The 24211-nt window shown below is 53.4% G+C and overlaps 5 protein-coding genes across 5 annotated transcripts; 2 read left to right on the top strand and 3 right to left on the bottom strand.

Annotated features, from left to right (window-relative positions):
* Positions 1-1232: 1232 nt before the first annotated feature.
* CDEST_09628 (Putative FAS1 domain-containing protein) lies at positions 1233-3589 on the bottom strand. Its single transcript, XM_062925787.1, has 3 exons — positions 3010-3589; positions 2848-2892; positions 1233-2689 (listed from the first exon to the last, which is right to left on the bottom strand). Exons 1-3 carry the CDS (start codon positions 3145-3147, stop codon positions 1637-1639), a joined length of 1236 nt encoding a protein of 411 aa, XP_062781838.1. The 5' UTR covers positions 3148-3589; the 3' UTR covers positions 1233-1636.
* Positions 3590-4891: 1302 nt separating this feature from the next.
* CDEST_09629 (Putative polyketide cyclase SnoaL, NTF2-like domain superfamily) lies at positions 4892-5952 on the top strand. The gene has a single exon (XM_062925788.1). The coding sequence runs from the start codon at positions 4999-5001 to the stop codon at positions 5857-5859; it is 861 nt and encodes a 286-aa protein (XP_062781839.1). The 5' UTR covers positions 4892-4998; the 3' UTR covers positions 5860-5952.
* A 319-nt stretch (positions 5953-6271) lies between these two features.
* On the top strand, positions 6272-6751 carry CDEST_09630 (Putative gamma-glutamyl cyclotransferase, protein AIG2; the record flags this gene model as incomplete). Its single annotated transcript, XM_062925789.1, has 1 exon — positions 6272-6751. One exon carries the CDS (start codon positions 6272-6274, stop codon positions 6749-6751), a length of 480 nt encoding a protein of 159 aa, XP_062781840.1.
* Positions 6752-7032: 281 nt separating this feature from the next.
* On the bottom strand, positions 7033-7989 carry CDEST_09631 (Putative leucine-rich repeat domain superfamily; the record flags this gene model as incomplete). The annotated part of the gene is made up of 1 exon (XM_062925790.1): positions 7033-7989. The coding sequence occupies one exon, from the start codon at positions 7987-7989 to the stop codon at positions 7033-7035; it is 957 nt and encodes a 318-aa protein (XP_062781841.1).
* A 783-nt stretch (positions 7990-8772) lies between these two features.
* Positions 8773-12092, bottom strand: CDEST_09632 (Putative glycoside hydrolase, family 2, immunoglobulin-like beta-sandwich). The gene is made up of 5 exons (XM_062925791.1): positions 11092-12092; positions 10840-11024; positions 10374-10780; positions 9854-10314; positions 8773-9755 (listed from the first exon to the last, which is right to left on the bottom strand). The coding sequence occupies exons 1-5, from the start codon at positions 11661-11663 to the stop codon at positions 9455-9457; spliced, it is 1926 nt and encodes a 641-aa protein (XP_062781842.1). The 5' UTR covers positions 11664-12092; the 3' UTR covers positions 8773-9454.
* Positions 12093-24211: the final 12119 nt, after the last annotated feature.

A 24211-nucleotide genomic window follows, 5' to 3' on the forward strand; every position in this document is an offset into this window, starting at 1 on the left:
CGGCACACACAACACCAGCGTGATACTGTTGCCGGCTGTCTCTCGGAGTGCGTCTACAGGTAAGCAGAGCGGCGAGGCGAGTAAAAGCCTACGATGTAAGGTCTACCCCCAGCTCTCAGCTGTTCAGGCTTCAACAGCGACGGGTACCTAAGGTACTTACTTCTTCCTCTTCATTCTGTGCTATGCAGCAGATTTTGACTCCAGACCTCCGGTGCGTCCAGTACTGTATAGCGTTTGGACTGAGTAGCCTAGCCCTTCTCCAAACGTTGACCGGCTGGAGTGAAGCCTGAGTACATGACACAGGTACGTGAGCAGCCAGAGATACTGCTATACTGTAGATGCAAGTGTGGCTGCACCTTTCCATTCTACCTGACAGAGATGGCAAGCAAACCTTTCGCCTGCCACCATAGTAGTAGATGTAGACGTAGATGTGCTGTGGCCTCTTTTCCGTAATCTGTTCCCCTCATCACCCCAACACAACACCAAATACCGTACAGGACTACCATGTACTTTCATCCCGTCAGAGCCTCGTTCAGGGCAAATGTATCAGCCCTCATTATCCCCGGCGGCGATGAAAGCTTCTCGTAGCCCCCCCTCTTCCCCTTTGGCCTTTCCTTGGCAGCCCTACCCTGCTGTAGCAGATATGCCGGAGGAAGCACATCCGTACCACCCATGCTTTGACTGACTCTGAGCCGGGTAGATCTACATTGTAGTGTTGCATCTGCAAGGAGCGACTCGCGTGTTCCGTCTCTCCCTCTCCCCACGTCTCGGGTCTCGTCCGGCACTACCGTAGCTCGGCCTCCCCTCCCCCCACCACACCCTCCCTCCTCCTCACCGGCCAGATAGCAGCCCTATGGCTCTTTCAGACCTCATCATTCGACAAGAAATGATGGAGGGAATTCACACTCGCAAACCTACAGCAACGCTCTGCGAGGAAGCTCGTGAGGAACCACCCGCACGGATCGGCGCCAAGCGGAGCCAACAAAACAACACTCACTCTCCCCGTCCAAGAGTCGTTCCGCCTTTGCCGCCCTGGGCACTCTGGGCGCTTCTACTCTGCTGTCGCGGACGAAGCCAAGTCCACACGGTAGTCAGTGTACACACATCACTTGGTCCTCCCTCCCTTTCGCACACACGAGGGTTTCGACACAGGAGAAAAAAAAAGGATAATACTGCGAAACTCTCGGCGCAGCGAGCGATGCGACCTAGGCTAGGCCTGATCCAGCATCGCCGAGTGGGATGATTGCCCATTGGTGGTTACTCATCTCAGACCAATGTGTGGCCGGTGGGAGTATGATACCCCCGTCTTTCCCCGGGCTTCAGACATACGAAAGCCAACCTGTCATTCCTTTGCAGAAGAAGAGGAGGGAGAGAAGAGGAGCGGGGAAGAGCAACACACTAAACGAGGCTCGACAGCCGCTCACTCAAATCGTGCCCGGGTATATCAGCATCCGCTACTCCAAGTATTTGTATATCCAGAAAGGGCAGCACACCGCGGCCTCTACCTCTCGGCTCGCTGTCTTTGACCGTCCAAGGTGAAGAAAGTCCACTTCGGTCGAACTCTCCTACCGTGTCTTTGACCATCACAGCCACAGCACGTCTTGCCTGTATTCATGCATTCTTCCTCCCAACCATTTCAGAGGGCGACGCCCATTGCTCCCACAGCTAGACCCAACCCCACTCCAGCAGCTGCTGCTCTGACCAGACCGCCGGTGCACCTCGCGGCGGCGGCGGCGGCGCCACCGGTGCTGGAACTCTGAGCCACTCCGGCAGTCGCCGTCCGTCCGGCCCCATCACCACCAGCTCCTCCGCCGCCGCCGCCAGTCACCGGACAGCCCGCGGTGCACGGCAGCGCCGAAACAAAGGGCGTCGGCGCCGCGGTCCCCACGTCCGCCGTCCCTGTGACCGTGAAGACGGGCGCCTGCGAGACGGCCGTCACGTTGGGCACGACGTTGCGCGCGTCGACATTGAGCACGGCGTCGATCATCTGCAAGACGCCGTTGGCGACGAGGATGTCGGTCTGGATGATGCGCGCCGAGTCGACGAATACGTCGTTGTTGTAGAGCGTCACGTCGAGCGACTCGCCGTCGACGGCGGTGGCGAGCCGCGTGCCGTTGGCCAGCGATGACGCCTGCGCGACGGCCGAGGGCACGAGGTGGTACCGCAGCACGCGGCGGAGGGCCTCGCGGTCCATGCCGGAGAGCGTGGCGGCGACCCGCTGGAAGGCGGCGTTGCGCGGCGCGAAAACGGTGACGTTTTTCGTCTCGGCGAACTCGTTGACGAGGCCGGCCATGTAGAGGGCGCCGAGGAAGGACGTGAACTCCGGGTACGCGTCGCGGGCGGTCCTCTCGAGGCGGGCCGGCGAGACCATGAGGCTGTCGATGACCTGGACGAGGCCGCCGTCGAAGGGGATGTCGGTATCGAGCGCCGTCGTGCGCGACGCCATGCCCGACGTCACGACGACGTCGCCGTTGGGCTGCTTGGTGACGAGGACCTGCTGGCCACCCGTGACGTTGGAGAAGCGCGCGTCCGTGAGGAGGGTCGAGTGGAGGGTCGAGTTGCCGGGCAAGAGGGCGCCGAAGGATACCCTGCCGATGAGGACGCCGTACTGCAGCGCGACGGTGATCTCGTCCTTGTTCGAGTCCCAGCCCTGGCCCTTGAGGTAGGCCGAGTCACTCGGAGCTAGGATCTGGCGTTTGCGTCAGAGACTGGTTTAGGGGTTTTTTTTTTCTTTCTTTTTTTTCGCCATGAGAAACGAGCATTGTGACATGCCAATGCGTGCGGCTTTCGTCTTTGGTTTTGACCTGAAGTTTTCGGGCCGTGGAGATGCGAGCGAAACGTACATACCGTAACACCTGATTCAGACAGCTTCGAGAAGATGCCTTCATGTTCCTGTAGCACGCTTTTGTCAGCTGCGACGAGTCTGAACGAGGGCCGTGATCTTGAGAGACCCGGGGGACCAAGGCTGCTCTTAGGCGACAGTCGTCGTCGTCATATCAGTTCCCGTACCTTGACCAAGCGGCGGAAGGTCGTCAGATTTGCCTGCTTCCCGAGGACCTCCTCCAACCCTTGTGCTGCGACGGTAGATGCGCCCAACAACACCACCGATGCCACGGCGGACAGAAATGCGCGTGTGGATGACCTCATCGTCTCTTCGGCCTTGTCGCGATTCTGCACCCCTTTCAAGGAGAGGGATATAGAAGGGGAAATCCTGGCAGAAAAAGGCCAAAAAAAGTCAAGCAAGGAAATTGCAAGAACTCAGGAGCCGGATGCGGCGAGGAACAAACAGTGGCAGAACACCCTTGCGGTCAGAACAGCCCGTGGTATGGTATGTACTGTGCATCGAGCAAACAGCAGACGACCAGAAGGCGCCTGCAAGCAGCGCGCTTTGAAAAGTCGAGGGAGAAGAGGGTGAAAGAATACCAAATGGAAAAAATCGAAAAGGATTCTTCGGGGCATGACAAAGGGATGAGGGCGACCTTATGAGTAGTTGAGCAAGGCGCACGCGATCCTACTTTGCCCTTTCCATTCCATGTCGAGCATCACGGGCGATTCAGGCCTGGACTCTCGACGCGTGGGGTGTCAGGGCCAGCAGATGCCAGGGAGGGCGTGCGAGTGAAGTGGTAATCGGCTCGCGGACTTGTTCGTCCGTCAAGTGTGCCGTCGATACCCCTCGGCTCTCCTAGAGAAAGATGGCAGCGTGGGTTAACATGGGCGGCGTGCATGCGAGCAATCACATCCGCAGCTTAGGGCATCAGGGTGGGCGGGGGGAGATGGCCCAGAAGAGAGTTAGAGAGAGAGAAATGGGAATGGCGGCGTCCAGCTGTGCATTCGTAGCGCTCCATCAGCTTTTAGCGGCGTGTTCCTGCAGGCTGGACAGCGAGACTAGGGCGGTTGAGGCGGCGGGTGCTTCCTATTCCTGCATCTACTCACTTGCACCAGATGGGAATTGCGGGGTGGGGGGGGGGAGGCCTTTCTGGACAGTTTTGCTTTGGTTGGAGTTGGGATGGGTGCAATGGCCCGTACGGAACTCAACAATGCGGCAGATGTTCCATCTCGGCCGCGGAATGTGGAGAAACGGATCCAAGAATAGAAGCCTCTTGGCTCTCGAGAACCATGAGTAGTAGCCTGAATATAGATAGGTGTTGATCAAAGCCTCGTCCCAGGCGTTTGAGCTGTCAACTAGGATGCTGTGTGTTGTGAGTAAGCCGACAAGTCTACTGTAGGCGTAGGCTGCCCCTTCAGACCCCGGCTGTTCGAGGTATTTTCGTGCCTCCAACTCACTCTCGACAGCCAGCGGAGACACCGCCAGGGGCAAGGAGGGGGGGTCGTTCCGGAGGCACGGCTCAGCTGCCAAGCCAATACCATGCACCCTGGGTGCTGGATGCATCCAAGACAGCAATAGTTCAACGCCGACACCAATGGAAAACCCGCAACACCGAAGAAAGAAAAGGCGAAGAAGATTGAAAAGAAAGGATAGGCAACATGCCCTTTGCCGCCTCCACGGGATCCACATTGCTCAGCCGCCCGTGGCTTTTCGGCGCCGTTCCGGTCGAGTGGGGTCTCGTCCGAAGCTCCGGTGTCTTTAGAGAGAGAGAGAGGGGGGGGGAGAGAAAGGGAGTGAGAGCATCGCCCCCGCCGGACTGCAACGAGACGGAAACCTAGTTACGAGAAGGGTAAAGAGGTCTGTCAAGATGTATCGACAGAGAGCCGGTCTCGCTCCCACGCCGCTCCGATTCGGCCGTCTTACCCCGCTGCCCCGAACCCGGCCGGCCAGGCTGCGTTGCTCCAGACCGTCTGCCACGCAGATTCGGGGACGACCCCGCTCGCAATCCTTGGTCATCCCCGCTTCGGTGTGTATTTGTCAAGGGCGCGATCTCAACCGTCAAAATATCACCACCTTTCACCTTATCCTTCCTTTCTCTCACACACTCGGCCAAGACCAGCTCGTTTGTTTTGCGATTTCTTCAGAACGACCGAAACACTCCCACCGCCCTCATGGCTTCCTCTGATGGCAGGAACGAGACCGTTTTTCGCAAAATAATCCACGATCACAACGCACAGAGGTGGCGGGAGTTGGAAACCAGCCTCCAACCGACTGTTGTGGTTGATGGGTGTTCGGTGCCGAAGGGCCGTTTTCGAGGATATCTGCTTGGTGACCATGCAGGCAATGAGAGCGACAGGGAGGTGAGGATCGATGCGATACTTGTCGATACCAGTACCCACAGCATCGCCGCACGTCTCATCAATCGCGTGACCCTTGGAGACTACCCGGAGCCTTTCGAATATCAGGAAATCGTCTTCACCAAGTTCACAGACAATCTTCTCTCCTCTTGGCAAACACTGCGAGATGAGGATGGTTTCCGGAACAGAGAGCCGTCGGTGGCCTCCACACCATCCTCGTCACCATCGCCATCATCCTCCGATGCTAACCAACTACCGCCGTTGAAGACACCGGCAGAACTCGATCTCTTCTATCAGTGCTACATCAAAACCATCAACGAGAAGACCATGGCCCAAGAGTTTGACCGGTTCTGCCGGCCGAAGCTCCAGCACAACGGCCGTGAGCTCACGATTGCCGAGTACATACCCCTCATCAGCGACAGCCAGGACGCCATCGAGGGCCTCCATTTTGGAATCCAGGAGGTGTTCACCGACGCAAGCACGCAGCAGATCGGGGCGAGGCTGGAGTTCACAGGGACGCCGGTCAAGGAGTGGGGGGGTGCGAAGCCCAACGGCGAGTCTGTCCTTTTCCACGAGCACGTCATGTATCAGCTCGAGCACGGGAGGATATCGCGCGTATGGTCAACCATAGAGCTGGATGTGTACCGAAGCCAGATGGGAACCGCGGCTCCGTAGAGAAAGCAATGAATCAAGCTTCGGGGGTGCCATGGTCGCGTAACATTAAATCACGTGGGCGTGTGCATTTGTAGGTTCAGCCGGTTGAATGGTGAACTATATGTGCAGAAATCTGGATTGGACCGGCGCCAAAGATCCAACGTGAATCAGTTCCGCAGCGAGGAGCCGTGTTTGCACAACATCATCAGACTCACCCCGCTGTCTTTTCTCTCCTTTAAATTTCCGAAAGTTCATCAGGAATTTCAAGGGGAGCACAAGAATAAAGAGCTTATCAGCCCGTCTAAACTCAGCTGGCCGTGGCCGTGTCATCACCTATGCTGGCACTCCCCACCCCTCAAGGCCCCTCTCATCTCAAAAGCTCATCACCGCCACAAGCTCCGACCTTTTGATTACGCAGTAGCTACTATTGGCCATGGCAACGATCCCAAAACCAGTCTTCATCTACGGTACTCTATGTGCGAAGCCTCTTCTTGCCTGGGCTCTGACCGGCGACGCTACCAAGACCGAGGAGATATCGGCCCTCCTCCGTCCGGCCAAAGTGGAAAACATTGCCCGCTATGCACTGCACGGCCTCGATTTCCCGGCCGCTATAAGGGAACCCGGCTCATGCACAGACGGATATCTCTTCCAACCGAAAACCTGCTCACAGCGGAAGAAGCTCGACGACTTTGAAGGCGAGGTTTACCAAAATGAGACGGTCCAGGCCAGGCTGTCAAGCGACGAGAGTGGAAATACGGCGAGTTTGATTGAGGCAGATATATACCTATGGAATGGTGATAAAGACCTGGTTTCGGATAAGTCTTGGGACCTGGACTGGTTTGTTCGAGAGAGACTAGAGGATTGGATAGGCCTCTTCGAGGGAATGGAGATGGTTGGAGATGATAGCAGTTGAGGGATCCGTGAAATCAAAGACCAAAGACTTCCAGCTCTGTTGAAGACTTTTGAACCCATATCTTTTTCGTGATTTCGCGCTCAAATGTTTCTTTTGCGGTGTCGCCCTGCTCAACCTTCTCACGTGAGTATTAATTCCTACTACTCAAAGTGATCAATCTGAAGATCGGGCCATGAGAAGTTTGGTAAGGTATCACACACGTCAGAACGTCGTGTAGTATTAGCGGTTACGGCTAAAATTATCTTTAAAAAGAAAGCCAGAAACCACGTGGTTCTCAACTTTCACTCCTTGGACCGGCACTGGTCTGCGGGCTTCTGGTTCTTTGCTCCCTTGATACAGTTGTTGGACACGTCCAAGATCTTCTTATCGACCAGAGCAGCGCAGGCAGGCCCAAGAGAACCGCCCAAGTTGTTGTCGGACAGGTTCAGCACCTCCAGGCTCTCGAGCTTGCACAGGTCTTCGGGGACGGATCCCGACAGCCTGTTGTAGCTGGCGTCGAAGAGCGTAAGGTTCTGCGTCGCCCACGTCCTGGGGATCGACCCCGACAGGGCGTTGCCCAGCAGCAGGATCTCCTGGACGTGCTTCATGCTCCCGATCGACTTGGGGATGGAGCCGCTCAGCTTGTTGTTAGCCAGGGTAAGGTACAGGACGGGGGAGGACCCGAGGTTGTCCGGGATGCCGGACGAGAACTGGTTGTTGTTGAGGAAGAGGACGTCGAGGTCGAGGTCGAAGACCTCGCGTGGGATGGGGCCGGAGAACTCGTTGAAGCGCAGGTCGAGGAAGGTCAGGTTGATGTCGAGGACGCTCCTCGGGAAGGGGCCGGAGAGCTTGTTCGAGCTCAGGTCGATCTCGTACAGCCACTTGAGCGCCGTGAGGTCCTTCGGCAGCGACCCCGTGAAGTTGTTGGAGTTGGCGTGGAAGAAGGTCAGGTCCGTCATCTTGTCGAGGAAGTCGTCCAACGTCAGGTGGTCTCCGTACAGGCCGAAACCGTTGAGGTCGATCCCTGCGACGGCCTCGGCGCCCGTGTTGGGGTTGTGTTCGCAGTAAAAGCCATCGAGCTTGCAGACGTCGCTACCACCAGTCCAGTTCTTGGTGATGCCTTCGGGTCCAGCAATTTTCTGCCTAAAGGATTGCGCAATGAGAAGATCCCTGCCCAGATTCGAGTCTCCAGTAGAGACAGGAGCGCCAAAGGCAAGCGAGAAAACGAACGACGAGAAAAGGAGTGTGAGGGGGGCCATGTTGATTGAAAAGAGTGACAACGAGGATGCAAGACCGTGGGCTCGTTCTGCTGTGACGGGAATAGCCAGCATCTATATATTCATCATCGTGTTCTGCAGGCTCTCAAGAGTCACGGAAGAAAAATCACTGTGCTCATTTCCTTGTACCTAGTCATGTCCGATTGCCTGTCTGAGTTCTTCGTATTCCTCGCCCTTTGCAGAGTAGCACGACTCGTCTTGATTCTGCCCCCCCCACCTGTTCGCCGATTGTTCCGCCCTGGGGCCATCTATTAACCTTCAAGCTAGAGGGTCCATCCGCAATCCGGATGGCTGCTCATCAAATATTAATGATCTGCCCAAAGTTTCACCTTGAACGAGCCTCGTCCAAGACTTGCTGGGAAGACCCATCGCCGAAGACTGGAAATGAACACTGGCAATGAAGCGTCTGCTTGATATTGGAATCCACTCAATCTGACTTTTGTAGTGTAATAGCTTCATCAACACAGCAATTCCACTCTCTGAGCCAAGTCACAAGCGGCAATGAGCTGCTAACCTGGTGCGTGTTTCTGAGACTTGGAATTACTAGTCGCCGGAAGATTGGGTCCCGTTGAACGTTTTTATAGTACTTGTCAACCCTATTCACATGTGCAACAATCAATGAGCAGAGGGCATCAGCAGCAAACAAAAGTTTCAACACCGTCTTGTTAGGTCAAACGCTCAAAATACTTTGCGTCATGAGAGGATTGTCATGGTTCACGTTAAAGCTGTAAATAAAAATGGAAAACAGTCATATTCAACCCTATTGGAGTCTTAACCACACGGTCCTGAACGTAACGCCGAGCAAACTTCATTGCGTTTCCCCAATGTAGAGCAAAGCAGAAAGACGCTGTGAGAAGGCCCCCTCACAGAGACTGCAGAGATGCATCAAAAGACTAGCCAAAAGCCTATCCACAGTGACAAAAGCAATGGTTGAACTCTGTATGGGAACGCTGATAGAACATGCTTTGTGAAATGACTTTTACACCCTAGAACATACCAGGAGACCCGGAACCTGACCTGTCTGTTCCGGGAGCAGCTGGCAAGATACACAAGATTCCCAACCAGCGTTACTATTCTTTCTTGAATCTTCGCTTCCTGATGTTTGATCTTTTTCAGCCAGATGCCCCACGTGATGACACTCGGTACTATTGACGGAATACGCCCCTGTCGCCCAGATAGGTACATGGGTCACTCACCGGCACAAGGAGCTCATGGAAGACGCGACGCAGTGGAAAGTGGTTATCTGGTTTTCATCGTAGACGAGGAAATTCAAAGAAATTGGTTGTCTCGTTGTTTATTAAGAGGTCAAGACTGTACGAATCGCATTTGACCTTGGTCCCCGATCGGACTGTTCATTACGACATTCCATCCTTAGCATTATTGATTCTCCCATAATCTTACGCAGAATTTCAAAAGAATGAAAACTGGATATGCGGCCGCTGGCTGCTTACATGGTGGCATTCACGGGGCCGCTCCGGGCCTTGGCGGCGTCGAACAAGCTCTGGATATCGACCTGCCACTGCGCGAGGTCGGGGCGGAGAACGCGGCGGTCGTACGTGACCAGGCCGTTGACCTCGCCCTCGACGTCGCTCGTCTGGGTCCAGACGCCGCCGCTGCACGCGTACATTTCGACCTGCTCGCGGAACTCCCTGAGGAGCACGCGGCCGCGGTAGTTGTAGGCCTCGAGGGTCTCGTCGATTTCGTACGTCTGGTTAATGGAGTCGATGGCCTGTTGCACGTTCCACAGGCTGCCGTCCCCTCGTTAGTCATATGATCACCGGCGACGACAACGATGACGACGACGACGACAAAAAGAGATATGATGGCGGGAACGCGTTGGACTTACTGCTCGATGGAGACGTTGTGCCCGATGCCGCCAAACTCGCCCTGGAATCCGATGCGGGCCTTGTCGTAAGGAGAGGAAGCAAGCGAGTAGAAGGGCGTGCCGCACTGGGGGTTGGCGTAGTGGTGGTTGTCCGAGTAGTCACCGAATCCGTGATCGAACCAGCCGCTGTTGGCGTTGACAAGTCTCGTAGGATCAATCCTGCGGACGACGTCGACGAGCTTGGCCTCAGGGTACGGCGCGTTTCGGAGCTGGCCCCAACCCTCGTTATAGATGGTCCAGGTGACGATGCTGGTGTAGCTCTTGTGCTCCTCAATCATGATCTGCAGCTGGCGCTCGAACTCGGCCTGCTGTTCGGCATTTGGCAGACGTCCAGAGTTGGCTGTCATGCTCGGCATATCCTGGATGACAAGCAGGCCGAGCTGGTCACAAGCGTAATAGAACAAGTCGGGCTCGATTTTGATCTGCAGGGTGTCAAACACCGACTTTTGAGATTGCATCCAAAGATCAGTCAGTAGCTTACGTGCTTGCGGACCATATTCATCCCCAGTTTCTTGAGAACCTTCAGATCATAGGTCATGGCCTCCACGCTCGGCGGCGTGTGGAGTCCGTCAGGCCAGTATCCCTGGTCAAGGGTGCCGAACATGAAGATGAATTCGCCGTTCAACAGAGGGCGCTTGATGCCGTTGACAACCCCGGTGGAGATGGTGCGGAAGCCGGTGTAGCTCGTGACGTTATCGTTTCCGAGCCTCACGGTGATGTTGTATAAATTAGGGGTCGACGGTGACCAGACATTGGGCGACGACACGGTAAAGTTGAAGGCGGTCCCGGAGTTTCCGGTGCCCTGCCCGACCGTCTTGCCGTTTTTGTCTACAACGGCGATCTGGACTTGCGACGAAGAGTTTGAGGAGCTGTGGACAAGAACGTTTACTACGCAGGGTTAGCTGTGATTATGTGCCCGTTGAGACGATTCCTTGGATGCGACTTGCCGTGTCCCTTGTGGTCAGCGGCGATATCCAGCTGCGTGATGTGGTTCTGCGGCGCGCTCTCCAACCAAACCGTCTGCCAGATGCCAGAGCACGAGCGATAGAAGATGTGCGAAGGCGTCCTCGTCTGCTTGCCGATTGGGACGACGTATCCCTCCTCGTCTGTGGGGTCAAAGACAAACACAAGCCTTGAGAGGGGGGGGAGACTGTATCAGCTTGGTCCCAACACAAGGATTTTACATGCTGATTACTCACAAAGTGTTGTTGCCTCCGGGTTTAAGATACTGCGTCGCGTCGACCGTGAAGCGGAAATACCCTCCCCGGTGGAACGCGGCCTTCTGGCCGTTGATGAACACGGTGGCTTCGTAGTCGACGGCCTCGAAGTGGAGAAGCACCGACTGGTTCCCCCAGTTCTTGGGCACTTGGAAGGTCCTTGCCAGCCAAAAGTGAGGGACCTCAAGCTCTTGGATCCCCGACAGCCCGCTCTCGATACACGAGGGGATGAGAACCTCTCGGTCTAGTGTGCTCCCGGCGGGCGGGTGGCTGACATCTTTGTGTCCGCTCGCGGCTTGGAAGGTCCATATTCCGTTCAGGTTGAGCCAGTTCTCCCGGCGCAGCTGCGGCCTCGGGTGTTCCGGCCACGGATTCGTGCCGACCTGGGACGTCCACTCCGTGTCGAGAGGCGGGGTCTGCAGTTTGTAGGGCTCCGCGGCGCCAACCGTCGGCGCCGAGCCTCCAGCGGTTGTCGTCGTATTTTGGGCGTTTGTGAGGGAGGCCAGAGACAGCACCGTCAGCGCGGACGAGAGGAGCGTCTGCGTGAGATGCATCTCGAAAGATGCTAGATGGTGCCGAGTGTGTGTGTAGTGCCGGTACTAAAGGGCCACGGAAGCTTGAGGAAGATGCAAGCAAAGATGCAGAGAACACGAGAGAGAGGTACTAGACACGAACGAGGGGTCACAGCGTAAAAAAGGGGGGGAATTCTCTTGTTATACTCCAGAGAGTTGCTTGGAAAAGAAGGAACGTTTTGACTTTTGATCGTTGAGATGAGCGTTGACAATCCAATCGACTTAAACGCTCCGTGTTAAGGCGCAGCTTTCTCGGGCACATCAGATTGTCCCTCAACCGCCCCTTCCGGGCGTCTCGGCATCAAATCAAGTAGAGGGACGACCGAACGACACAAGCTATTTTCGAAAACTGCTTTCTCGCCAGGGTTGGTTGACTCGCAGTGACGTGCCATGCAGAAGCATGCAACGGTGCGTGCTAATGAGCGAGCTGTGTAGTCCCCTCTAGGGGGGGGGGGAGGGGACAACGGGGCCTGGTGCTACATACAACGTTCGTGTTGGTTGGTTGGTTGGTTGGATTGCCGGATGGAAAATATGTGAGTAATGAGAACATTGAAATAAGAACCAGGCCGAATCATTCGCTGTGTGTCTATGAGTTGGTACAATGAGCAGCACGTGGGGAGTCGTTTGATGGCACAGAAGACCTGCATGATGCGGTCATCTGGAGAGGGGGAGATGGTCGGCCACAAGACCTCATGCAGGCCGATCACGTCTTTCCTTGCGAGCACAAGGCTAGTCGGTCTGGCATCTTCGGCTGACTGCTTCAAGGAGTGAGGTGGAGAATGAGGAGCAGCGCACCTAATTACTGCGGAGGGTTGCAATGTCTGACCGACAGCTCCCTCTTCCCCTCGCTCAAAGGGTTCCATCCCTCTGAGGTGCAGCGGCCATGAGAGAGGGGTTTACCCCATTATGCTTTTGGTAGCAGTTCATGGGACGGAGGGGCGAGTGATCAACAGGCCTCTTTGCTTAGGGGAACGCCAAAATCATCCGGTTTCGCCATGGCGAACTGACACAGCCAGGCATCGTATAGTAGCTAAAAGAAGTCGTGCTCTTCCTATGAAGCCTGGTCACCGGGATCCCACATCTCAAGACACACCAAACAAGCCTAAAACCGTAGGATTTCCTCTGTGTTTTCCTCTACATACCCTTCTGGGCGGGGAGCGGCAGGTTTACTGACCATATCTCCTGGCCCCTCTATTCCCCCCCTCACCACCACGGGAGGGGCTGAACCTTGTTTTAATTCCCGGACCGTGCATGCGGGGATAACTCCGCGAGATCGACGGAGGGGAGGGGGCGCGTCTTATCTCCCTCTGCCGACCTGGCTAGATGGCTTAGGTCTTCATGACCGGCGGCCGCTCATCCAGGTCGACCTTTGTGTCTCCTAAGCGGCCAAATGGTGTCGCTGACAGTGCACGGGTTTCCATAGCCCGACATCCTTATGGACTTCACGTGGATATGTGTTGGGCGTGTTGCGTTGGTTTCTTCCGACCACCTACATTACTGCTCCCATCGGCCCTGTGTCTACCGAGGCGCATAACGCTCGCGAAGTCTCATAAATGACCTGTTGAATCCATGCCCCTGTACGCTGCACCCTCATCCCTCGCTGTAGCCTTACATCCCCGTCCTCATCGTTGTAAGTGCTTGACCTGGCAAACATGTCAAGTTCTTGTCGATGCAACCATATTACGGATGAACATGTGAGGAATTGTACTTGAATGGGTCACAAAAAGTGTCATTGGGATAGACGTTTTTGCACAAACCAACAGACCACATGGCTGATGATAGCCAGGTTGGATTACACGGAGACCTTGAAGGGTTCACTATGGGAAAATCTATGTTTCGAATGATTTATGATAGCAGAGAGTGACGCGAGAGATGTCGAGGGGTCCATATCCCACTGCGACGTGGTCAAAGGGAACCAGCTGAAGTCAATGTGTTACTCCGGACGTGAGACTTGTGACGAGCTGGTAGCCGGTTCCTGGCAGAACATAATAGAAAACCACTGGACCTAGGCGGCGACGGACGTCGTTCTCACGAGTCGTCTTTCATCTGAAGCCAAGTCGTCTGAAATCCCGACCTAAAACGTAGAGATGAGGTGCATAAAACTGCACAATGTCGAAAAGTTTCAGCACGCCAGGACCGGGAGCGGCTCGCGAAACGTCAAACATGATTCAAGCAGGTGAACGTGTTCGACACTTCGGGAAAACTTCCTTGTTTTTGCATGGAAGAGACCTAAACTTAAAATACAGCCTCATTTGGCATGACTTCGGCAACTTCGAACTGCAACTGCGAGCATGCCACATAACTGACGCGCCCACCTTCGAGAAGCGTGAGAGCCAAAGACTCTGGACGTGGAAGGACTTAATGCCGCCGCGTAGGAGAGATATCAGCCAAGTAGCATCCAATCCATAAGTCTTGGCAACAAAATACTTGAAGCAAATTGGACAAGTTCACTCACCATGAGGCCTGGTAATGCCGCTCGCTTGCGTGGACAGGCTAGCACCCAAGTTTGACCGCCAGTCAGACTTTGCATAGCTCTCGAGATTTATCAACTCAACAATCAATTCTTATTCTGGCAGGTTGGTGGCCAATACGGCCAGATACATGCTACCAAATCCATCCATTCTGATACTAGAAGCGGAAATGAGCCCATCTACACTACTTCGAGATGCCAGAGAAAGGTTTAAAGCTAGTTTTGGTAAGTCAAAGGTCCTCGAGTGAAAGCCGTTTTGTTCCTGAGCTTCTATCTGACTTATAGGAGAATAGAATGGGTTAGTCATTTGGAATATAAGCTTGGTTGTGCCATAGACATTCGATTGGTGAAGTGGACTAGAAGAAGCAATTGAACAAGCACCCGATATTCCATCGCTGAAGGAGTTGTTTCATTCAAAACGACCACTCGCACCGTGTAAGTCAAAGCACCCACTTTTCGCCCACCCCCCTATTTCGCCCACCCAAAAATGCCTTATTACTACACATAACTACTAACCTCCTCCTTTTTCTAACTATTACAACATTTACAGTTTTTATCTAAATAGCTTTATTTTTTCAGCATACCTTTTTTATAGCCTTATAAGCGCATATACTAAATATAAGGTTAATTAGGCCTTAGAAGCAGTTGCTAATAGGTAGTCCCTCTAGAAAGCATTAATTAAATAGGGTATACTACGTTTAACACTTTGCAGTTACCTTAAGGGCTCCTAACTAAGGCAACTTGCCTTTTCTAACCTTTAGAGACTCTCTATAGGTTAGGAGGCTAAGCTAGCTAAATAGATTTGCATTTAGCATACCCTTAGCGTTGCTCTAACTTATGCTTAAGTGAAGCTATTTGCAGCAAGAATCCTCTATGCTATAGGAGACACAGAGCCTATAGGAAAAGGCTAGGTAACAGCCTTTCTTAATAGGAATCCTTTAGTTAAGGTCTAGAGAAGTTACTCTATTAATTCTAGGTGTATTAATAGGGTATCTACTAAGGTTATTAGGGACTAGTTTAAACTACTTGCTATACTAAAGATTACTAGCATTAAACTAGCTAATAGATATAATATAAATAAGACTAGTATCCTTAAGGGCTAGGGCTCTAATAGGCTAGTACTAGGGATGTTTAAAATAAAGTCTGTCTGCAAGAAACAGCTTAGGTTAAGGGTATAGGTATCTATTATTAAATGTATCTCTACCTTAGGCTGTGCTCTAAATCCCTTTATTATATATAAAGGTAAGATAGTCTAGCAGCAGTAGTTTCCTTTAGACTTTAGCCCTTATAAAGGATAGTAGTTTACTGTAATAGAGAATAGGTAGACTATAGATAATACTGCAGTTAAATAGCTGCAGAAGGTCTTTATCCCTTAGACTGCCTCCTAAGGTAAGGAGGGTAAGAAGGAGGCTAGACTGCTAGTTGTTAATAGCTATAGGAGTTATATAACAACAGATTTTATATAGCTCTACTATATTAATAACATCTATCTATTATTCCTACTGCTATATACCTCCTATATCCTTTAGCTACTTAATGTTGCAGTCTTTAGCCTTATAAAGGCAGCTTATAGGAAGAAGCTTAAATACCTTAATTAGTAGAATAACTCTACTATTATAAGCAAAAGGAGCTTTCTTAGCTGTTATTAAAAGGCTTATCTAGCAGGCCTAATAATAAAGAACATTAAAAGTAGCTAGAAATAGGCTAGCTTATAGCCTATCTCTATAGCAAAACCCCTTATAAGCTCCTGTAACGGTCCAAGGCGTGTGTATTTGCAACAGGCTATGGCGACTACTACGAGTATCCTCAGATGAGGATTAGAAGGGAAGAACAACAAATCTCCGCCTCGCAGCGGCCTGATCAGGGCCATGCGGCCCATGCCGCACTGGCCATCGGATTGTCGGCATCGTGGATTCCGTGGTGGGCCTGACCCGGGGTCGCCCGTGGCCGCGATATCCAGCAAGGCCTCATACGGGCCCAGCCCGTTACAATACCCCCCTCCTCCCCTTCCGAAGGGGGCCGTGTTTCTCTTCGTACTCAGCTAGTGCTATTGTGTCCTGAAACTGGCTGAGTGGTTCCCACGTCGGCTTCGCCCAACCCGTCCATTTCACGAGGACCTTCCAACCCCTACCGTGCTTCTTCTTATCCAGTATCTCCTGGACCTCGTACTCCTGATCAGGTCCAGACACAAGGGCGGCGGGTTGTATATCGTCCTGTTCCTGCGATGGAAAAGGGTCGTTTCCGGCATGCCGCAGGAGGGACACGTGGAAGACGTTATGTATCCCAGGCGGCGTGTCTAACCTGCACGCGTGTGTTCCGACTGTCTCCTGAACCGTATACTTGGCGTTCACCCAGTCCAGTTTCTTTGAGGGCCTGTCTGATTTCACATTCGTTAACCTGAGCCAGACTTTGTCGCCCGGTTTGAACTGATCGGACGGCTGTCGCCTCGCGTTGGCGTACAGTTCTTGTCGCTCTTGAGCCGTGGCCATGGCGGCTTGGGCCCATTCCGTAGCGTCCTTCAATCTCTGCACAAATCCTTCAGCTTTCGCGATAGGGGTGCTGTCGTCCGTTCTCAATGGCTCGTCCACCCTGATCAGGTCGATGTCGTATCCGTGGGTGGCAAAGAACGGACTCATCCCTGTAGATGTCGCCGGTCGGTTGTTAATAGCCATCATTGCCACTAGGGACAATTCGTCCCAATCATCCTGAGCATACGAGCAGAAGGCCCGCAAGTAGGTCTCTACTACTTGGTTAGCTCTCTCCGTGGCTCCGTCAGTCTCCGGATGGTAGGCTGTAGAGAGTCTCTGTTTGATTCTGAGGAGCTGACACAGGCGCCTCCACGTCTGACTGACAAATTGTGTCCCTCGATCAGTCACTATTGCTCTGGGGGTTCCGTGGTGTCTGATCAAGGCAGTAGCAAGAGTGTTCGCTGTTGCTTCGGACGAAATTTCCCACATAGGCTCCAGTATAACGTTCTTAGACAGCCTGTCCGTAATAACCAAGAGGTTCTTGTTCTTCTTCCTCGTTGTAGGTAAGTCGGTAATAAAGTCGAGCGATATCTCTGCCCAAAATCGCTCGGGTATCGGTAACGGTTTAAGAAGCCCTCTGCGCTTCTCTCTCCAGACGTTGCCTCGTCCACAAACGTCGCAGTTGCGGGTGAATTGCCGGACGTCCTGAGACAGCCCTGGCCAGTGGAACGTCCGACTGATCAGGGACTTAAGCACATCTCTGCCCGGGTGCCCTGATAACACGGAGTCGTGAATGCTCTGAATCAGCCGCGTTCGCAAAGGCTCGTAATGCGGGACCCATATCCTGTCCCTCCAGCAAAGCCGGCGTTTTCCGTCGACTGTGCACTCCGACAGCATGATAGGGATTCCCCACGTAGAGGGCAGCTGTTTGGCTCCTTGCTGTACAGCGTCCCTGATCAAGTAGTACCGGTTGTTGTTCTCTAACCCAACGTCCCACAGGCTCTTCAAAGGGTCGTCTTCGAAGGGGTTCACTGGTGGCTCAGTCCATTTAGGAGACTCGTCGCTTCCTCCATCAGCGTCCCCGCTTGATACAAAACCGGCCCTGATGGTCGTCTTGGTCTGATCAGGGCACCTCGGCCCCAGGCTCAGTACTGCGGCGCGGTTTACGCGAAGGCTCTTCCGTCCTTCTTTCAACAGCTGTAACTCTCGTCCTTTCAACCTGTCGTCCTCTTCCCCTAGGGGCATATCCTGCTCCCTTCTCGACAGTGCGTCAGGGGTAACGGCTAGCTTCCCGGGCCTATACTGGATAGTGAAGTTGTACTTAGACAGTGTCTCTGCCCATCTAACTTGACGTTCGGTCAGTTGTCGCTTTGTAGTAAAGTACTTAAGGTTGAGGTGGTCTGTGACGATGGTGAATTCTCGGACGCTTCTGAGCTCTGCGTCCCAGTGCTCTAAGCACCGTATTATGGCAAGCAACTCCTTGTCGTGAATAGGGTAGTTGCATTCCGCGGGGAGATTCTTCTTCGAGAAGAACGCTACTGGACGTAGTAGACCCTCTTCATCGTACTGAGAGAGTGTACCTCCGATCACATATCCGGAGGAATCCGTCTCTAGTACGGTTTTTCGTTCTGGATCCCAGTGCGCTAGTACCGGCGCACTGATCAGACGGGCCTTTAGGTCCTCAAAGGCGTCCTGGCACTCTTCAGACCATACGAACGGGGTGTCCTTCTTCGTCAGGGCAGTGAGGGGTCGGGCGACGGCTGAGAATTGGGGTATGAACTGTCGGTAATAGTTGGCAAACCCCACAAAGGATCGGACTCCCCTTACTGATCGGGGCGTTTCCCATAGCTGTATAGCCTTGACTTTCTCAGGGTCGACTCTTAGACCCCTTCCTACCTCGACAATGAATCCGAGGTATTTCACGCTTTTTGCCTCGAAGTCGCATTTGTCGATATCGATCTGTAACCCTGCCTCCTGCAATCTGATCAGGACCTTCTTAACCTTGCTTCGGTGATCTGCGAGCGATCCGCTCGAGTAGATCAGAATGTCGTCGATATAGGCAGAACAGAACTCATCAAGGTAGTCCCTCAACGTGTGATTGATGTATCGCTGAAAGGTCGCCGGGGCCCCAGTTAACCCGAAGGGTGTGACCATCCATTCGTACAGGCCGTACCGGGTGCGGAATGCAGTCTTCCATTCCTCCCCTGCCTTTATCCTGATCTTATGGAAGGCTGCAATAACGTCTAGCTTTGTTAACCACTTGGCTTGTGATACCGCCCTCAGCGTCTCGCTGATCAGGGGGAGAGGGTATCGATCCTTCTTCGTGATTGCGTTCAGACCTCGGTAGTCAACACAGAATCTCAGGCCTCCGCCAGGCTTCTTCACGAAAAGTACGGGGGCGGAGGCCGAGGAGCTGCTAGCTCTAATGAACCCTTTGTCCAGCAGGTCGGTAAGGGTCTTCCGCAGCACTATCAGTTCCTCCCTGGACATACCGTATAGTGGTCCCCAGGGGGCTTGATGCTCTCGGCCGTTGTTGTCTTTTTCCAGGGGGATCTCGTGGTCTATCCCCTTCCTGTGCGGCGGAAGCTTCTCGGCCTGATTACGGTCAAAGACCGGAAGGAACTGGTGATAGTGTTTAGGGAGCTTGTCTCTTGGGTCCGTCTTCTTCTTAGGGGCCAAGGCTTTCTCGATATCCGCGATACTTGCGGCAAAAATTCTCATACCGGTACCTTCCGCCGGGTTTTCCCGTCTCTCGCGCCTGATCAGGGCCATGAACACTGATGCCGCCTGCTTCTGTAGAGGAAACCGGTGATCCTCCTGCCCGGGTTTCCTTCCTTGTACCGTGTGGTTTGCTACTCCAATATGCAGGGAGTTGGTTGCTGGGCGGACGACCACATCATCGTCTTTCATCCAGGATTGTCCAAGGATCACGTCGTCCTCCTGATCAGGGATGACGTAAAAGAACAATCGTCGTCTCTTGTACCCGTCGATGTCGATGCTGGCGTACGTGACGGTGTCTATAGCCCCAGGCACTGTGACGTTGACCTGTTCGAGGGCTCTCGGTGGTATGCTGATACGCGGCAAGCGGAGTTTCGTAGCGTAGGTGTCGCTGATTGTGGCGTAAGTGAGGCACCCGTTATCCACCAAGGCGTAGGTGTAATGGGTGTTATTGATTCCGATGTTAACATAAAAGGGCTCACTATCCATGTTCTTCCTAACACTCCGCCACTCCTTTCTTGCTTCTACCTCCTGGCGGCGCTTTTCGCCAGGAGTTACTCTTTTCCCGAGTCTTCTGAGGTCTGGTCAGACTCCGTCTCGCTCGATTCCTCCGAGCTACTCTCGGCAACAAGCTTAGTCTTGGACTTCTTGACTTTCGACTTCTTAGTCTTTGCCTTCGGAGGTTTCTCTTCTACGTCCTCACAGTGCCGAGCGAGGTGCCCTGGCCTCCTGCACCTATAGCACAGGAAGTCTTTGGTCCTTACGTCCCTCTTCTTCCCTCCCTGGTCAGGGGCCTTGGTCTTACTGACCTTGGTAGGCTCCCAGTCCATCTTGTCGTGAGGTGGTCTTGTAGGGGACTTAGGCTTTGCCTGACCAGGGGTAGACAGCCTTCGTCGCTGCCTCTCTTGGCGTTCCTGAGAGGACTGGTTGTCTAGGCGAGATCCGATCTTCATTAAGAGCCTGGTGTACTCGGGGTAAGATTCCGGGATATCAGCCACGCTGATCAGGTGGCTGCGTAGGGTCGCATTCAAGGCTCCTTCAAGGTAGTTGATTCTTACAACGTCAACCCATTCGCCTCCTCCGCTCTCGGCCAGTTCCTTCTCGAACTTAGGGAGGAAAACAGCAAAGCTCTCGTACTCTTTCTGGCGGAGCGTTCGTAGTCGGCTGAGTGCCCTGGCCTTGGCGTTTGGGTCTCCATAGCAACTTTCCAGGTAGCTCATGAACTGGTCGGGCGACTCTTCTCCGTTTGCTCCACCCTGAGCGTAGTACGCTGACGCCATTGCTTGAGCTGTACCATCCAGCCTGGCGTATATATATCCAAATATATCAGCGTCACAGTCAAAGGCTCTCCTATCTAGGCGGATCTTTCCTTTCATCTCCAAGAACCAACGTCGGAAGTTTTTACGGGTACCATCGAACTTCGGAGGGTCGGGTATCTGGTGTTTTCTTCGGAGCGCGGTTATCGGTTGAGCCTGATCAGGGGGGGTGGAGGTTGCAGTCGTTGTAGGGGTCTCGTTTGGGGTCGTTGTCGGGTGCCTAGGTGCGGCTAGGGCTTGCTGCAGCAGTCGAATCTGCTCTCCGTGGGCCTCTCGTTCGGCCGCTTGGGTGGTTCGCATCTCCTGTAGCTGGGCAGCCAGCTGACTGATCAGCTGCACCAGCTGCTGTGGATTCTCAGATGGTTCGGCATTCATATTGCCCTCCATGTCGATAGCTCCCGCAACACACTGTGTTCTCTGGGGCTCTTCCGGTCTATCCTTTGTCCCGCAACCACAACGTGGTTCTGTTGAGACTGGACGGGGTACTCCTGATCAGTCCTACTCTGATCGGGTCCACGGGTTCTGTAGCTATTTTGGTTGACGGTCCCTTTTTCAACTAAGCTACGAGGCTCTGTCCTCCAGCCTCCGCCAGACCGCTACTTCTAGAGAAAGGCTCCGACGTCCTTAATCGCGCAGACTCTGGCCGTCCTCACTAGACGAACCGACCGTCTAGTATAGAGGATCCTGGTGTTTGGGATCTGAGGATAATGTAACGGTCCAAGGCGTGTGTATTTGCAACAGGCTATGGCGACTACTACGAGTATCCTCAGATGAGGATTAGAAGGGAAGAACAACAAATCTCCGCCTCGCAGCGGCCTGATCAGGGCCATGCGGCCCATGCCGCACTGGCCATCGGATTGTCGGCATCGTGGATTCCGTGGTGGGCCTGACCCGGGGTCGCCCGTGGCCGCGATATCCAGCAAGGCCTCATACGGGCCCAGCCCGTTACAGCTCCCTCCTGCTCCTAATAACACTAAAGCTATTAGCATTATTAGATTAAGTTAGCAAAAGGCAGTCTAAGGGTAAGGAAGCTAAAGGATAGGCATCTGCGTTGTCTGCAGTAGCATAGTTAACGCCTAAGAAGATAAAGGATCTAGCTAGCTAACTAAAGCTATTTATAGAGCTAAATAATAATGCTAGTACTTAACGCCTCCTTTTTATAAAGGTAAAAAAAGGCTTTAGCAAGCAAGCCTACAGCCTAGCTACTGCTTAGCACAAGCTAAAGCTTCTGCAAGCCTAAGTTACTAATACTGCAGCAAGGAAAAGAAGGATAGTCTAGATCAACTTAAACACTAAGTTCGCTAACATTAAAGACATCCAGAAGGCTTAGATCAAAGCTAGCGAAAAAGAGGATATTACAGATAAATCCAGCAAGGCTAATTTACCTAGTAAAGCTAAAAGCTGTATTGTAGTAGCATCTAGATAAAGTCAATAGTTAATTAAACTTAGTAGTTGTGATAGGGATAGCCTCGTTTATAGGTGGGCGAAATAGGGGGGTGGGCGAAAAGTGGGTGCTTTGACTTACAACTAGGGCAGAGAGTGAAAACAAACGCCATACGAACCCTCAAGTGACCAAATTCTTTGAGGAACTTTCAAATGAGGTTACAATTCTAGAGACCGTCTTCTAAAATGAAGCCCTGATCTATCTGCCGAAAGCATAGTGCTGAAGTTTTATGTCTTTTTGATAACAAGTACTAGACCTGGAGCTCGTGGCCTGATTGACGCATACTACATTGCAAGTTATGCATAGGGCCACGATGCTACATAACACACAGTCTCACGGGATCAAACACTCATTTGCATATCGCTACCCGCTTCTGGTCTCGGTCTTGAAGCTATCGTACCTCAAAGTGCAGCTAACTCTCTGGCAGCACCGATACAAATGACCAGCAGTCCAAGGTTGCAGTGAAGTAGTATCGCAAGACACATAAAGAGATAGATGGCAATTTCGAGCACGTCTACAATAAAGCGAATCGGCCGGTCATGTGCGACGACCTCGACAAAGAGAGAATCACCAAGCAAGACCTTTGGAAGATGGTGATGCAAGTCTAACGCGATGATCTAACTGACTCTCGTCTTGGATTAAATACAAATCTTTGCCGGGAAAGCTGGTAGCGGTACTCATGATTGCAGAAATCGTGAGAAACGGCATGCTCTCCCTGCTCCGGTTTCTGGCGGTTGCTAGGATCGTCTCGCGAGTGGTACTCGTCCTCTTTCTTGACGCCTCGCGACATACACCCCCTAGTTCCTGATCCCAAAAAGCCCGAGATACTCAGAGGTCCACTCAAGAGGACGCCAGGTAGATCCTATTCGGCCGGGCGGCGGAGTGGGGGCTCCTAGTCTTCAGGACCGTGGTCTTCAACACCTTCACACCGGGCACCCAGCTACTAGCGGGCCGGATCGCACTGACGACGATTGGCGACGGCAGACTGTGCCTGATGGCTTACAAACAGGCACCTTTGAGGTGCGGAAGCTGCTGTGCCAGCCTCCCGCAGACGATGGTTCGACTCTCTTGGCGTGCAATTACTTTTGCTGCTGGAAAGGCTTCATCTTCGTCGCAGGGCCGCATGCAACTATCAAAGGGTACCGCTGAGGCATGTGAGTCTGGCGCCGTTAGTGGGCTTTTCAGCTGCTGGCTGAGATGCAGTGTGCACACTTGTCCGAAGAATAAAAGGTCCATCCATCATCGAGAACACATTACTTCTGCATCCGTCCAATTCAGAGGCAATCTCAGTTGGCTGAATAAAGCGCTAAGAATTACACATAACCGTATTTTGGAACAAGATACATCCATAGAAGAGAAAGACCAGTGACTAGGTACCCCTCGGCTGCTAAGAATAGCATCTAGATGGGGCTGTTGACCAAGACAAAGCCGTTCGTGTTTATGAACCATGACTCTCCTGCGTATGTCTCAGGCTGCTTCCGGCCCGCCCGACCTCTTCAAGTTGCCAACGGACTGGATTCGAGTGTGGCCTTCTCCTCCCATTGGAATACAATCTGCCAGTTGGCAGAGACTGAAAGTGAGCTGACGACAGTTGAAGGGTTCTCGTTGGCACATTTAGAACGGTCAAGATCTTCACCGGCGGTGACGTCAGGCTCGGCGCTGGACACCGCTTTTGAACCAGCTCCGGGGCCCCATCTCACACCGAACTGTCACTACCACGCGACCAGAAGGCCTGGGCCAGGAGAAACGGAGCTTTGCTCTTCAGGGTTCGGTTCCCCCTGCGTTTCACTGGCCCCATCCCCGGAATCTCGATGCAACCTCTTTAGTGTGCGTGGGCTCAGTAGACCTCCCTCGACCAGCGTCGCATCCACAGAGCGGCCGGGTCGCAAACATGGCCCAACCGATGATGACGGGTGAAGTCATGGCCGGCAGACTCCACCCAATGGCCGCGGCGTGCCGCCTCGGTTCCTGGATGAATCCGGCAACGACCGGCGCTCGCCTAGGCTCTTCCAGGTTTTTAGCTCTGTATTTGTACTGGTCCCCCCTCCCCCCCTTCCCCTTGAGCCGGTGCCACGGCCGTCAAGAAGTACGGAAGCCTTGAATGGCTAAAGGGG

Source organism: Colletotrichum destructivum, chromosome 6 (genome assembly GCF_034447905.1).
Source record: "Colletotrichum destructivum chromosome 6, complete sequence".
Classification (NCBI taxonomy): domain Eukaryota; kingdom Fungi; phylum Ascomycota; class Sordariomycetes; order Glomerellales; family Glomerellaceae; genus Colletotrichum; species Colletotrichum destructivum.

What these genes read in the sequence shown, in the direction of transcription:
- CDEST_09628 (XM_062925787.1), bottom strand. Translation starts at nt 3,147, where the DNA reads ATGAGGTCATCCACACGCGCATTTCTGTCCGCCGTGGCATCGGTGGTG. An exon ending in CCTTCCGCCGCTTGGTCAAG is followed by an intron (nt 2,893 to 3,009) that starts GTACGGGAACTG and finishes AGCGTGCTACAG; the next exon opens with GAACATGAAGGCATCTTCTC. An exon ending in TGTCTGAATCAGGTGTTACG is followed by an intron (nt 2,690 to 2,847) that starts GTATGTACGTTT and finishes CGCAAACGCCAG; the next exon opens with ATCCTAGCTCCGAGTGACTC.
- CDEST_09629 (XM_062925788.1), top strand. Translation starts at nt 4,999, where the DNA reads ATGGCTTCCTCTGATGGCAGGAACGAGACCGTTTTTCGCAAAATAATC.
- CDEST_09632 (XM_062925791.1), bottom strand. Translation starts at nt 11,663, where the DNA reads ATGCATCTCACGCAGACGCTCCTCTCGTCCGCGCTGACGGTGCTGTCT. An exon ending in CGCTGACCACAAGGGACACG is followed by an intron (nt 10,781 to 10,839) that starts GCAAGTCGCATC and finishes AACCCTGCGTAG; the next exon opens with TAAACGTTCTTGTCCACAGC. An exon ending in TGAATATGGTCCGCAAGCAC is followed by an intron (nt 10,315 to 10,373) that starts GTAAGCTACTGA and finishes GACACCCTGCAG; the next exon opens with ATCAAAATCGAGCCCGACTT.